The 12,067-nt window shown below is 35.7% G+C and overlaps 1 protein-coding gene across 5 annotated transcripts in view; it reads right to left on the bottom strand.

Annotated features, from left to right (window-relative positions):
- The window catches only part of Phf6 (PHD finger protein 6), a 50,180-nt gene extending 38,140 nt beyond the window's left edge, over positions 1 to 12,040 (bottom strand). For all 5 annotated transcript variants that reach the window (XM_077106389.1, XM_077106390.1, XM_077106391.1 and 2 more), the window contains exons 1-3: positions 11,893 to 12,040; positions 7,799 to 7,982; positions 7,454 to 7,555 (exon numbers count right to left, since the gene is read on the bottom strand). In XM_077106389.1, the coding sequence (XP_076962504.1) occupies positions 7,454 to 7,555; positions 7,799 to 7,936 (240 nt within the window). In that variant the 5' untranslated portion in view covers positions 7,937 to 7,982; positions 11,893 to 12,040. The remainder of the gene's footprint in view (positions 1 to 7,453; positions 7,556 to 7,798; positions 7,983 to 11,892) is intronic.
- Positions 12,041 to 12,067: the final 27 nt, after the last annotated feature.

The following is a 12,067-nucleotide window of genomic DNA, read 5'->3' as shown; positions in this document are numbered from 1 at the left end:
GAGTGAACTCCATCTCCATCCAAATTTCTGAATCATGACTGATGAGGAAAATAAATTCTCTTATTAGAGGTGTTGGTGTTTCTTTTTATTTCAACTGAAAGATGCAGACATTTTCTAAGCCAGGTATTTTTGGTGAAGTTCTTCACAGTCATAGGTCTTTCCAGTTGAGGGCACTGTACACTGTCATGATGTTTGCTATAATGTGTGAAGAATGCCAAATACACAGCCATGCTTAAATAAAGACCAAGAAATCCCCTAAATCAGACATAAATTATAATTATTGGTTTTGGCTCTCCTCCATTAGCAAAACTAAATAAGAATTATGTTATAGTATTCCCAATTACAAAAAAGTACTAAATGAAGGCAAAGAAAAAAACTGTGCATTTAAACAAATAAACTCATTCACTAGTAGCCAAAGACTGAGTTTTTTTCCATCATCAGACTTGAAGTTTCTTGTTGGCCTTACATTCATTCTGCTTAATCAAAAGTAAAGCAGAGTTCATTTTAATATAAATGACAGGTAAAATATATACATCAAAAATAAATCTATTTGCCACAACTAGAGCCTTTTTATTTTATTTTTTGTGATATTGGGTATTGAGCCTAGGCCTTTCACAGGCTAGGCAAGCATTCTACCACTGAGCTATACTCTAACCCTACTTGGAGTCTAAAAATTCCATTTATATGGATACATTCACACGTACACTTAGTTATGCAGATAATGAACAAAACTTCAGGAGAAACATTTACCTCTTTTCCTTCCAAATACGTTGTGGCAAGTGTCTTGTAGACCCATTCCAGTCTACCACTTGCTTTTGTAAATAAAGTTTTATTGGAACACATTGTATTCACTTCTCTGTGTATTGTCTGTGATTATAACTGAGATCATATGGTTTTAAAAGCCTTATTATTTACTATCTGGTGCTTTGCAGAAAAGTTTGCCAACCCCATCCAAGGCAATGGTGTATAACTAAGGACATACATCAGAAGTCACTTGTGGGGGCTGGGGTTGTAGCTCAGTGGTAGAGTGCTTGCCTAGCATGTATGAGGCAATGGGTTCGATCCTCAGCACCACATAAAAATAAATAAATAAAATAATTTATCTACAACTAAAAATATTTTTTTCTAAAAAAGTCACTTGGGAACCTTTTTCAAAAGATAGCTGTTTGCAAATTCTCCTTTGGTCCTTTTCCAACTTAGCAGAGTTGGTTAAGTACCACTGCTCTAAGGATTTAGTAGCACTAATGGTCACCTGTTATCGTCTGCCTGTGTGTGTGCAGAAAGCAAATGGCAGCACTCCCTACACTGTGGGCACCTCATTTTGCCCTTACTGAATGCTAAATGAGCCACACATGCTATACCTTAAACAGCACAGAATTTAGTACTTATATAATATTTTTAATATTTTTGACCACTTCTTTCTCCTTGAAACTCTTCTACCTTTGACTTCTTTGGAATCACTCTCCTGGTGGAACATGTTTAAAATCTCACTTCTTATGGACCCTTCTGCCTTCTCAGGTACAGTGAATTGTGGTCCTCTTTCCTGGCTTTCCTGTGGCATACTTTACTTCTAAGGCTAAACTGTATTTGTTCACGTTGATATCCAACATATCTAGCATTGTGCTGGGTGCAGAGTATTTAATAAATAGATACATAAATTCAAACTGTAATGTACAGAAGACTTGACAAATATAATGCCTAAGGAAACCACAAAAATAACATCATACTTGGGGAGCGAAGGGTGAAACCTGAAACCCTCATATTTGATTCATATACAGCTCTCCACTATCCTGAGGAAATAACCAAGCTAATTTTCTCATCTATTTCTCTCCTCCCTTTTCAAACCACTGAAAGCTGCAAACAACACTAAAACAGTGATTAACCAAAACAGGAATTTCATGCTATGCCATGACTTCCCTGGTCAATTTATACCAAGCCCATTATTAAGGCTTCACACTACTATCCAATTGAAGCCCTTTCTTTCTTGAAATTCAACCAGCAATGAATGAGTGCCCACTTACTTATTAGAATACTATTGAGCACAAAGGAGACATCAAGCACCACACTAAGTGTTCCCCATGCATTACCCCCACATAATCCTATGCTAAGCAAAGAGAATAAAGTCTTACTCTCCTGGAGTCCACAGCATAATGTGGAAGAAAGGTCTGTGCATGTGTACCAAATGCAACGCATATTGTGTTGTACTTACTGTATGGCAGAGGCAACTTTGAATTCTAAGCTGAACCTCAGAAAACAGAACTTCTCTGATGTGCTGAGAGGAAAAGGGACCGATAAACAGAGTTGGACATCAGTACATGGCACAGCAAATGGACACAAGTGCACAGAAGATGTTTGGTAAAGAATTAGAGAATGAGCTAAGAATGGAATAGGTGTATTAAGACAGACATATCAAGGGCAGGCTAAAGCTTCTGGATATTATTTTGCATGTAGTTAAGAAATCATTAAATGTTTTAAGTTAGGGAGGGATAGTAGCATTTACTATCTGGTGCTTTACAGAAAAGTTTGCCAACCTCATCCAAGGGCAATGGTGTATAACTAAGGACATGCATCAGAAGTCACTTGGAGGGGCTGGGGTTGAGATCAAATATCAACCAGTAGTGTGTGTGTGTTGCAAAGATGGGAAGAGGAAGACTGGATATAGGGTCACATTAAGAAAGAAGGCAGAGACATCCCCAAAATAGAACTGACTTGACCTATGTGGAAAAGGAAGAATTGAAGGTAAAAGATTCAGAAAGAGAATGAGAATCAGGTTTCAAGGTGGGGAGGCTACGAATACTGGTTTAGACAGGTTAAGTTTAAGATGCCCGCAGGACATCTATGCAGACCAGACAAATATGCTGTCATCATATTTCATTCTGCACACTGTCTGTTCTGTGTCACTTTTCTCCTGAAAAATCCTGTTTTGCCCTTCCCTATTACCTCTTATCTGAGTTGCAATTCCTGTCTGATGTTTAATGACCCTGTAGTCTTCTCACCTTACTACTCTAATCTATTACTGTCCATCTCCATGACTTGTTTTGGTATGGCTCACCTATTTCCTGCATTCATTCCATTTTTTAAAAAATCTTACTATATCTAGAAAACAGTCTTAATTTCCTAAATACGTCAGATCCCTCCCAAACAGAATAAAAAGATACATATTATGAACTACCTTACATGCATATTAATGGACTGGGGATGTGGCTCAGTAGTACAGTGTTTGCCTAGCATGTGCAAGGCCCAGGGTTCAATCCCCAGAACTGAAAAAAAAAAAAAAACCCACCACCACCACCAACAACAACAAAAAAACCCATATGCAGATTCATGGCATGCCCAATATCTATCTCAAAGTCAGACACCCTGTTACTCTGGAGTGTCTCACAGTCCCTTGATAGTAAATAAAGACTATGCAGAACTAAGTCTTTTCATTTTCAGAGGTGTCAAAAAAAAAAATCTTGAGGGTAGGAATCAGACAGTCTTATGTAGGATTTGTATAGGGTTTTTGTCCTAAAAATTAACAAGATAATGCTATTAGCAGAACATATTAATTAAATAATAGGAGTCTGAGTATGTTCTAAATTTGGCACTATTTCTATCTTCATCTAATCATTACATTTTCTTTTTTTGGCAGTGCTGGGGATAGAACCCAGGGCTTCCCACAAGCTAGGCAAGCACTCTACCACTGAGCCACATTCCCAGCCTTAACCACCACATTTTTTAAAATGTAATTTTTGGTTGGGCAGCTTAAAAGACAAGTCAGTATAACCTGGTGATTAGCAGTTCTGGCTTTGGAGTTAACTAGCTCAGGATCTAAATCCCAACTCTGCCACTAACTAGCTATATGATCACAGTCAGGTAACTTAACTTTTCTGAGCCTCAGTTTCCCTGTGTAACATGAGAATGAATACTTTCCTATCTCAGTCTGATCGTGATAAATAAACAGGATCCCACATTTAAAATACTTAGCCTAGTCCCTAGCACATATTAAGAATTCAATAAACATTAGCTATTTATATTACTAGCAGTAAAGAAAATGATCAGAGGATTTCATAAGATATGTGAGTAAAACCTAGTTTGAAAAAGAAAGTTTAGGAGTGACCCAAGAAAAATCATCAAGCATATGAAGAATTTTTAGTAAGAAAGAAAAAACCCCAACCATTTATTTAATGGAAAGAAACAGACCTAGAATAAGTGGCTTTCAGTTAAGAGATATTTGAGTTATACAGAGGGATGAATTTCTCAACTCTAAAGAATTCATATATTACTGGTCCTGTTTCAGATTACTTAGGCAGAATCACAATTTCCTGACATATTTAAGAACAGGGTAGACAAAAATCTTATCTTGGATGGCTTGTAGATAATCTTGCCTAGGGGTAAAGAAGGTGAACTAAATGGCCTCCTGAACTCTTTCTGTTCTTGCAATCTGTGATATATCTGACACTGGTACCAATTAGTAAGAGTAGCTATCCAATGTCAATCTTCTTAGTGCTTTCACCAACTAGCTTCATGCTCAAAAGAGTTTATATTCTTCAAATATGCTGCTCAAGAATCTCCTTAGAAAAATTTTAAAAAGCAATGGTAACTCATAATTTTACTTGGGAATTTGCATTTCTTGGCTAGATGGCTAGAGAATAAGAATAGATGGTACAGATGTGATATCTCCATATGGCTTCAGTATGAACTGGAAATCATTCTGGAAAAACATTTATCTGTCTACACTCTAAAAACAGGACTTCAAATGATAAAGCCTTAATACTCTGGCAAATTTTTCTGTTCCATTTTGGTGCTATATATTTTTAAAAGATGACTATGTTCCTGCAAAATACCTTTATTCTTCTGATCCTTTTGGTTGATGTGAAAACCTTGGAAAACTACCTACGGCTGCAAGAATGTAAGAACTACATACCTGTACCTGCTGCCTTACTGAGTGTTCCCCTCCTTACAAGGGTCTGACTAATCTGGCTGCCTAAACCCTTTCACTTCTAAGCCCTAACCTCTTCTTTCTGTCCTTATCTTTGGGACAAGCAAGCACCTTTGGAGCCAACACCAGGTACAGACTGGAATCTATCTCAAAAGCACTCAGGAGCCAGTGTTCCTGTTTTTGGTTATTTTCAATGGGTATTCATGACCTACTTTTCACCTAGAAATCCAGATGAACAGGAACCAGGGCAAACTGGCTTACAGGATAAAATACCTTAAAAAGTCAATTATGGAAGTTGCTTGTCAATTTTGTACGTAGTTTATCTAGTTACAAAAAAGCTCTTCATTTTTTCTCTCTTCCTATTTGATTTACAGCCCTTCTATTTCTTAGATGAATTTATACAGGGAAAATAAAGAAGAAAACTATAATCTGGAATTTTGGTTATTTGGTATCACTTCTTTTTAAAAAATCAACAGTATATTGGAAGGAGCAAAACTGAAGGCTAAAATGAGTCTTAAAAACTATTTCAAAATGAAATACATGCTGGGTATGGTGGCATATGCCTGTAATCCCAGTGATTCAGGAGGCTAAGGCAAGATGATCACAAGTTTGAAGCCACTCTCTGCATCTAAGAAATACCATCTCAAAATAAAAAAGGATGGAGTTGTAAACCAGTGGCAGAGAGTGCCTGAGTTTAATCCCACAGGAAAAAAAAAATGAGTAAAACATATAAATCCTATCCTCTAAATAAGTCATTTAAATTCTGACATCTGAGAAAAAGGAAAGGAAGCAAAATGATATGCCCAGGCTCAGAAGTGCTGCCCTTCTGAGGTATCCCTCAATGCTATATGCCAATGTTGTCAAAGGACTTCCGAAACAGTTTTTCTAAGGTAATTCTTTATATCTTTTATAGACCTTTTTAGTCATGCAACATAACTGTGTAGTAAGCAGTCATATGGCATTATCTATTTACAGTTGGTGAAACAACAAATAAGTTAATCACTTGTATAAGGTTATAAAATATTTTCTTAGCAGTTATTTAAAAAATAGCTCTGGGGCTGGAGGTGTAGTTCAGTGGTAATATGTATGCTTAGCGTTGATGAGGCCCTGGTTACCATCTGCAGTACCAATTTTTTTTTAAAGAGGCCTCATGACTTGTCAGACTACCATGCTTCTCATTAGCCCACAATGATATTTACAGGATCTTATTTTTATTTACAAGCAATAACTACAGTGGTAGCCTCTATTTATCAAGTACTAACTGTATGCCAAGCACCATGCTCAGTCCTATATAGTCTCTCCTTTAATCCTGACAATAATTCTGCGAGGCAAGTATTGTCATTATCCTTTTTTATTTTCTTTCTTTTTTTTTTTTTTTTTTTTTTTTTTTGGAGGCAAGGAAAACATGACCCAGAGAAATAACCTGCTATTTACAGTTTTAGGGGTAGGAAAGATAAAGGTTTTCAATTAAGGTCTCATTACAACAAAAATGGTATGACCCCTGAATTCTCATTTGTACCAATACTGACACTAGGATCTGAAACTACTTGTCAAAAAAAAAAAAAAAAAACCTCAAATGTTTTCTTTGAACTTATATTTCTTCAAATTGCTTTTACCCCAATACTAGAAGACTACTTTTCAAAATACATTATCCCTATCATCAAACTGTTCCCATAATCATTTCATCTAAAAATCAGCATCTCAGATTCTTTGTGAATTAGATTATCAGTGACTAAAAACACAGATATATGTTCTGCCACAGTCATCTTTAAAATAATAAATCATTTAACAGTGAAAATTGTAAAGGTACATTTATGGATGTAATTTCAATAAAGAGCTCAAACAATACAAATAATCAAATGAAAATAAATCTTTCAATTAATTAAATGTTTTAAAATAAACCATGTGTCATAAACACCAATTAAGATAACAGTTTTTTTCCAATAGAGTGATATAAATCCTTGCCCATCTGGTTACTGGTAGTAAAGACAACTACAGGAACATTACTCTAGCACAGTTTTAGAAAAGCTCCTGTAAATTTTTCCAAAAGTTATCTGAAATGATAAATGCTGTGTCATATAGCAGAGCCACAGTAAAATACCTTGTTCAGCAAGTGCTAACATTTCCCTCTTGAGGGGACACTGTCATCTTCATTTGTAATGACCACAATAACTTTAATGAAAGAAAAGGAAAGCATACTAGAATTATGAAAAATATACTTGAATGATAATTTTAACACAAGATACATGCAAATTAAGCAAACTGCTTGTTTTCTAAGCAAACACAGCCTCTGAGAAGATTTTAATTCCTTTAGAAAAGAAAAAAATATTTGAATAATATAAATCTTGATTCATTCTTTTTTGTTGAGTGGTAAATAAATTAAACCCAGCATTGGATTTTGCTGGCTCAGAAAAAAAGCCTGCAATTGAAATTATACTCAGTTAATAATGCAATACACTCTAAAATAAGCAATTTCATCCTTAATGAGTTTAAAGTAATTTTTATACTCAAGAGGCAGAAATACCAACTTACCAGCTTTGTGCCTCTTTTAATTTCCTTTTGGACATCTTCAATAGAAAATCCACCAAGACTTTCATTATCGGAGTGTGATGAGACCAAAGCAGATGAAAAGAGCTATAAATCACATTTTTAAAAAAAGTTAAGGTTCACATATAAATTTATTATAGTAAATCAATGAAAAAAATATTAAATTGAAAAAGATTTTCTAGTAAAAATGGCATAGCATTAGTGCTAAGCCATGTCTTAAAATTTTAAATGAGTGCTTTTTTTAAAAAAGTACTTGGGAATAATCATGTGTTATTAAGATTCCCTCATGAATGGTTTCAAGGTCTCTTGGTTGGCTGCCTCTATACTTACCATGCACTTATGGTGTGCTGCCACCTTCTGGTTTTCAGATATTAGTAACTGTCCACACTCCTTGTCTCTATTTGACTTACAAAAGCCACATTTGCGCTGTCTTGTAGGCCCTTTTTTCTGTTCAATTGAGCTTGACATGATTTTTAAATTGCCTTTAGAATGCCACTTTAAGTCTCAAGAAATGCTACAGAGAATAAAAATGGCAACAAAACAGTTAATTTCATTTTAATATCAGTTTATACGTATTCGTGTAAGTAGTTTAATGTTTGAACTAGGTTTCAATACATACACTTAAAGTTACTGGAAAATAGATAAATTAATATTAAAACCCCAAATGTCTCCATTTTACACACACACACACACACACACACACACACACAGAGACCCTTAAATAAAGTCTAGACTAATGAGAAAAATCAAACTGCTCCCAAATTTGAGGATATGTGAAATAATTAGAACTATTCTGTGAGGATTTAAAAATGCACAATATTAAATATTCATTTGTTTGTGTAATTAATGAAAAATATTTTCAAATATGGTTAGGTACCCCTTCAAGGAGACAAAGAAATATATATATGAACAGAGCAAAAACTTGAGAAAACTACAAAATATCCAGAGGGAACAGAATTTTATAATTGCACAATTTTTGGAGTCCACATATTTATAAAACAATGAAAGTAATATAAATTTACTTAACCATAACTCTGGAGCACTTATTTTTAAAATGGAAGTTTAAAAAAACATGCATATGATCTTTAATAAATTAATTTTGGCTATTCTATTCCTTTTTTCAAGAAAAAGTTAAGCTTCTAATAGCTACCAAAAAATGCAGTCTTTAGGACTTCATTATTTATAAAATCACTTATATGATTGTGATTTACTTCAAGTCTGCTTATTAATTAAGTCACAAACTGACACTGGTATTCTAAATGCAGTAACTTTCATATGTAAATTAGTAATATTGTGTAATAGAAGGAAAATTTTCTGAATAAAGCCTTACATTTGATTAAGTTATAATAATAGGTTATATAGTCAAACAGAAAAAGGGAAGAAAAGCTCTAACACAGTAGGTTTCAGATTTAGATCATCATTCTCAACATGGATTTTTCAGAACAATACTAAACAAATTTAAAAATCATTTATTTGATTTGTATTTTCACAAGTCAATAGGACTAAGCAGTTCAGGATCCCAGTTGCTATAACATGGATCACAATCAATAAAATCTTACACTGCTGTCTTAAAATTAATGTATTAAATTCTTTCCATTTTCTATACTCAAACATTTTAATAACACTGTTGAAAAAACTGACTCACTAACACTACACTATAGTTTTCTGAGAAGCATCTGTTCACTAACAAGAATAGTAGTAGCAGCAGCAACACTGTATCTACAAACCATTTGGTACTATTCAATATAAAAATCTGGATACTTAATCAAAATTTAACATGAAGCCACACAGAAAACATGTCATCTCACTCATTTATATCTAGGGTTTTCTTTTTAACAAAACTTCAAAGGCCCTGACAATCTTTGCTTTGATGGGCTTATTAAACTCTTACATTATCTATAATTTTAAATACCTCAGTCTTCCAAGTGGCATCAGATACTTTATAATAGTACTGAATTCATAGCACTGGCTATAAACCGTGAAACTGATTGAAAACAGGCAGCAAATACTTTCAGGATTAAAGGGGGAAAAGGACATAACAGAAACAAAAGAAACAAAAGGGGAAGTGTGTTTGCATTTGCTCAGGCAAGTATGTGTTCAGTTGCTTTATCAAGAATATAGCTGCCCAAATCTTTAGAATTATTTATACAAAATACCAAGATTCATAAATAGCACCAAAATATGCTGTTTGGGTTCTAAATTAGTATTTTTTTTTTACTACCATGCAAGGAATAATAGGCACTCTGAAGTCACTGTAATGTATTCAGCATTTCTCCCGGTCATCCCGGCTAGTTGAAAGGATGGCACATTATAAATCTAATCTGTACAGACATCTTTAATGTGTAATTTCTATAGAATCCTAGCACTGGCTATAAAAATGGCTTAGGATAAAGGAAATTCCTAGAGTGGAAAATCACTTTTTATTCTCAAAATTGTGAAATGTAATCCCCCCCAATTCCATCCATGTTGAATTCTGCCTTTTTCACTTTATAAACAGGTACATTTCTCATCCTAATTTTGGGAACCTGGGTTTCCTGGATATTAAAGATTTTAAAGAGAAAAAAAGGTACATTTTATTTCCCCTTAAAAAGTATTTCAGCATATTTTTCCTTTAATCAGTTTAAATTTAATTTGTAAAGTGAACAGAGCCACACAAAAAGTGCAAAAAACCAATTAAAAACTTTCCCCAATGTGCAATGACTAAATGGATTTTTCCACTATAATTCAAATAATGCATCTGTGCATATCTTGCTATTTTTTTTCACAGCCTCCTTATAAAACATGAAGTGGAAAACATCATGGAAACAATGACTCCTAGCAAAAATGTCTTTATCATAAAAATACAGACTTTTATCTAACACTGTCATCACATTTGTGGTCTCTAGCTAGGTAGAATAAGGGCATTCCAAGGATCAATGGGGGGGTGGTCATAATGATCTACAGCTATAGGGCATTTTAATTTTAGTTTAAAAGGTTTTTCAGGGCATGCAGAGATCAAAGTTTGATATGTTCACCCAACAATGAAACCTTTTCCTTAAAAGAAAACATCATCATGGATAACGTTACAAAGCAAAAATAAGGAAGCAACAATAACTGCTTGAAAAACACAATTTAAATATATGAAAAATATAAAAACCAGACTCGTTAGGCTGAAACAATCGTACGTTTCTGATTTTATAAGATGCTCTGAAGCACCAAGGTAGAAATAACCTGAAACCTCAAGGAGAGTGTTCAAGAACCAACTCGAGAGCTCATCCAATGCCTATCTGAAAGAGCATTTTCACAAAACAAAACAAAACAAAAACTGCAGTTCCGGAAGATTAAAACATTCCACACGCAAGCAAGCCAAAATATACAGGTCAAAATATATAAAAGCGATCCTCAAAAGATGCAGTATTTCTATCAGGAAAGTTACAGTGCCGAGAAGTAAACGAATAAGAGATGTACCGGAAGGGCACCTGAATTTGGTTGCACGATATTGTTACAAGCTTCGCACTGCTTTTTGCGGTTATTCAAAAGGAAACTGAAGGAATTTTCCAGTTGTTTCAAACCCAAGGGTAGAGAAAGAATTTGAACTGTATGAATAAGACCTGATATTATGCAGGAAGCACATGAAAATTAAAAGGTTTTTCAAAAACAAAAGATTTTTTTAACTTCCACGTAGAATATCGAAGCGAATGGAAATTGCAAAAGAATACTGGGCTGTTCCTATAATAGAAGATGGTACACATACTGGATCCTCTCCGTTATTTAGTCCCCAATTCACACTAGACTCCAACATCTCCCTCTAATCAAGCGCTAGATAAACTCGAAAAACTATCTTCCTCTAAAACACTTCAGCAGGTTCCCTTCAGTCGTAAAGTCAGGGTCCCCTAATCATCCTTTTCCAATCCTCACAAATCCAGGAAAATATCATCCTACCACTTTCTTTACACCCCCTCCCCCAGAAGATCCTCCTCTAACAGTCTTCGCTATAAGCTTTGCCCTATACATCAATTTCACCCCTAATTCCCCCCACCCCGGAGTTTTTCCTCATTCCGTAAGGTTAACCCTCTTTCCATCCTAAAAATTCTTCCTCTCACTCTTCCCAAACTGGGAGTCTCCCTTCTTCCCAAATATGTCCTAAGCAACAGTAAAGACTAAAAATTCCCAATTTTTTCCCTCCTCTAATGTTGCGCCCCCTCCCCCGAAGTCAAGGCTTAAGCTTAACCTCTCCCTTCGCACCTCCGAAGCACTTTTCTCAGCAGCCTCTCTGCCAAGCGCCTACAATGAACGGCGCTTCTGGGGTCCCTGACAATAAAGCGAGACCACCAAGAGTCCCCCCCTTAACAACGGGCAGGGGCGGCGGCCTGGCCACCGCCATCCTCCTTGTCTTCTCCCGCCGGGCAGAGAATGGGGGGCCCCTGGGTTCCGTGGGTACTCACCAGCCGGGCCCAGAGGCGGACGGCAGGAGGGAAGCGCCAATGAGGGGAAAGAGAAAGAAGTCGGTCTCGGTTCTCCAGCAGTGCCTAAGAGCGGGGCTCTGTCGCCGGAGGTTGTTTCCTTTCATTCGAGGAGAGACGGGCTCGCGGAGCGCCCTTACGTCGCCCCCCTTGCACG

Source organism: Callospermophilus lateralis, chromosome X (genome assembly GCF_048772815.1).
Source record: "Callospermophilus lateralis isolate mCalLat2 chromosome X, mCalLat2.hap1, whole genome shotgun sequence".
Taxonomy (NCBI): Eukaryota; Metazoa; Chordata; class Mammalia; order Rodentia; family Sciuridae; genus Callospermophilus; species Callospermophilus lateralis.
The sequence above is the reverse complement of the archived record's forward strand: the minus strand, read 5'-3'. Positions and strand labels throughout refer to the sequence as shown.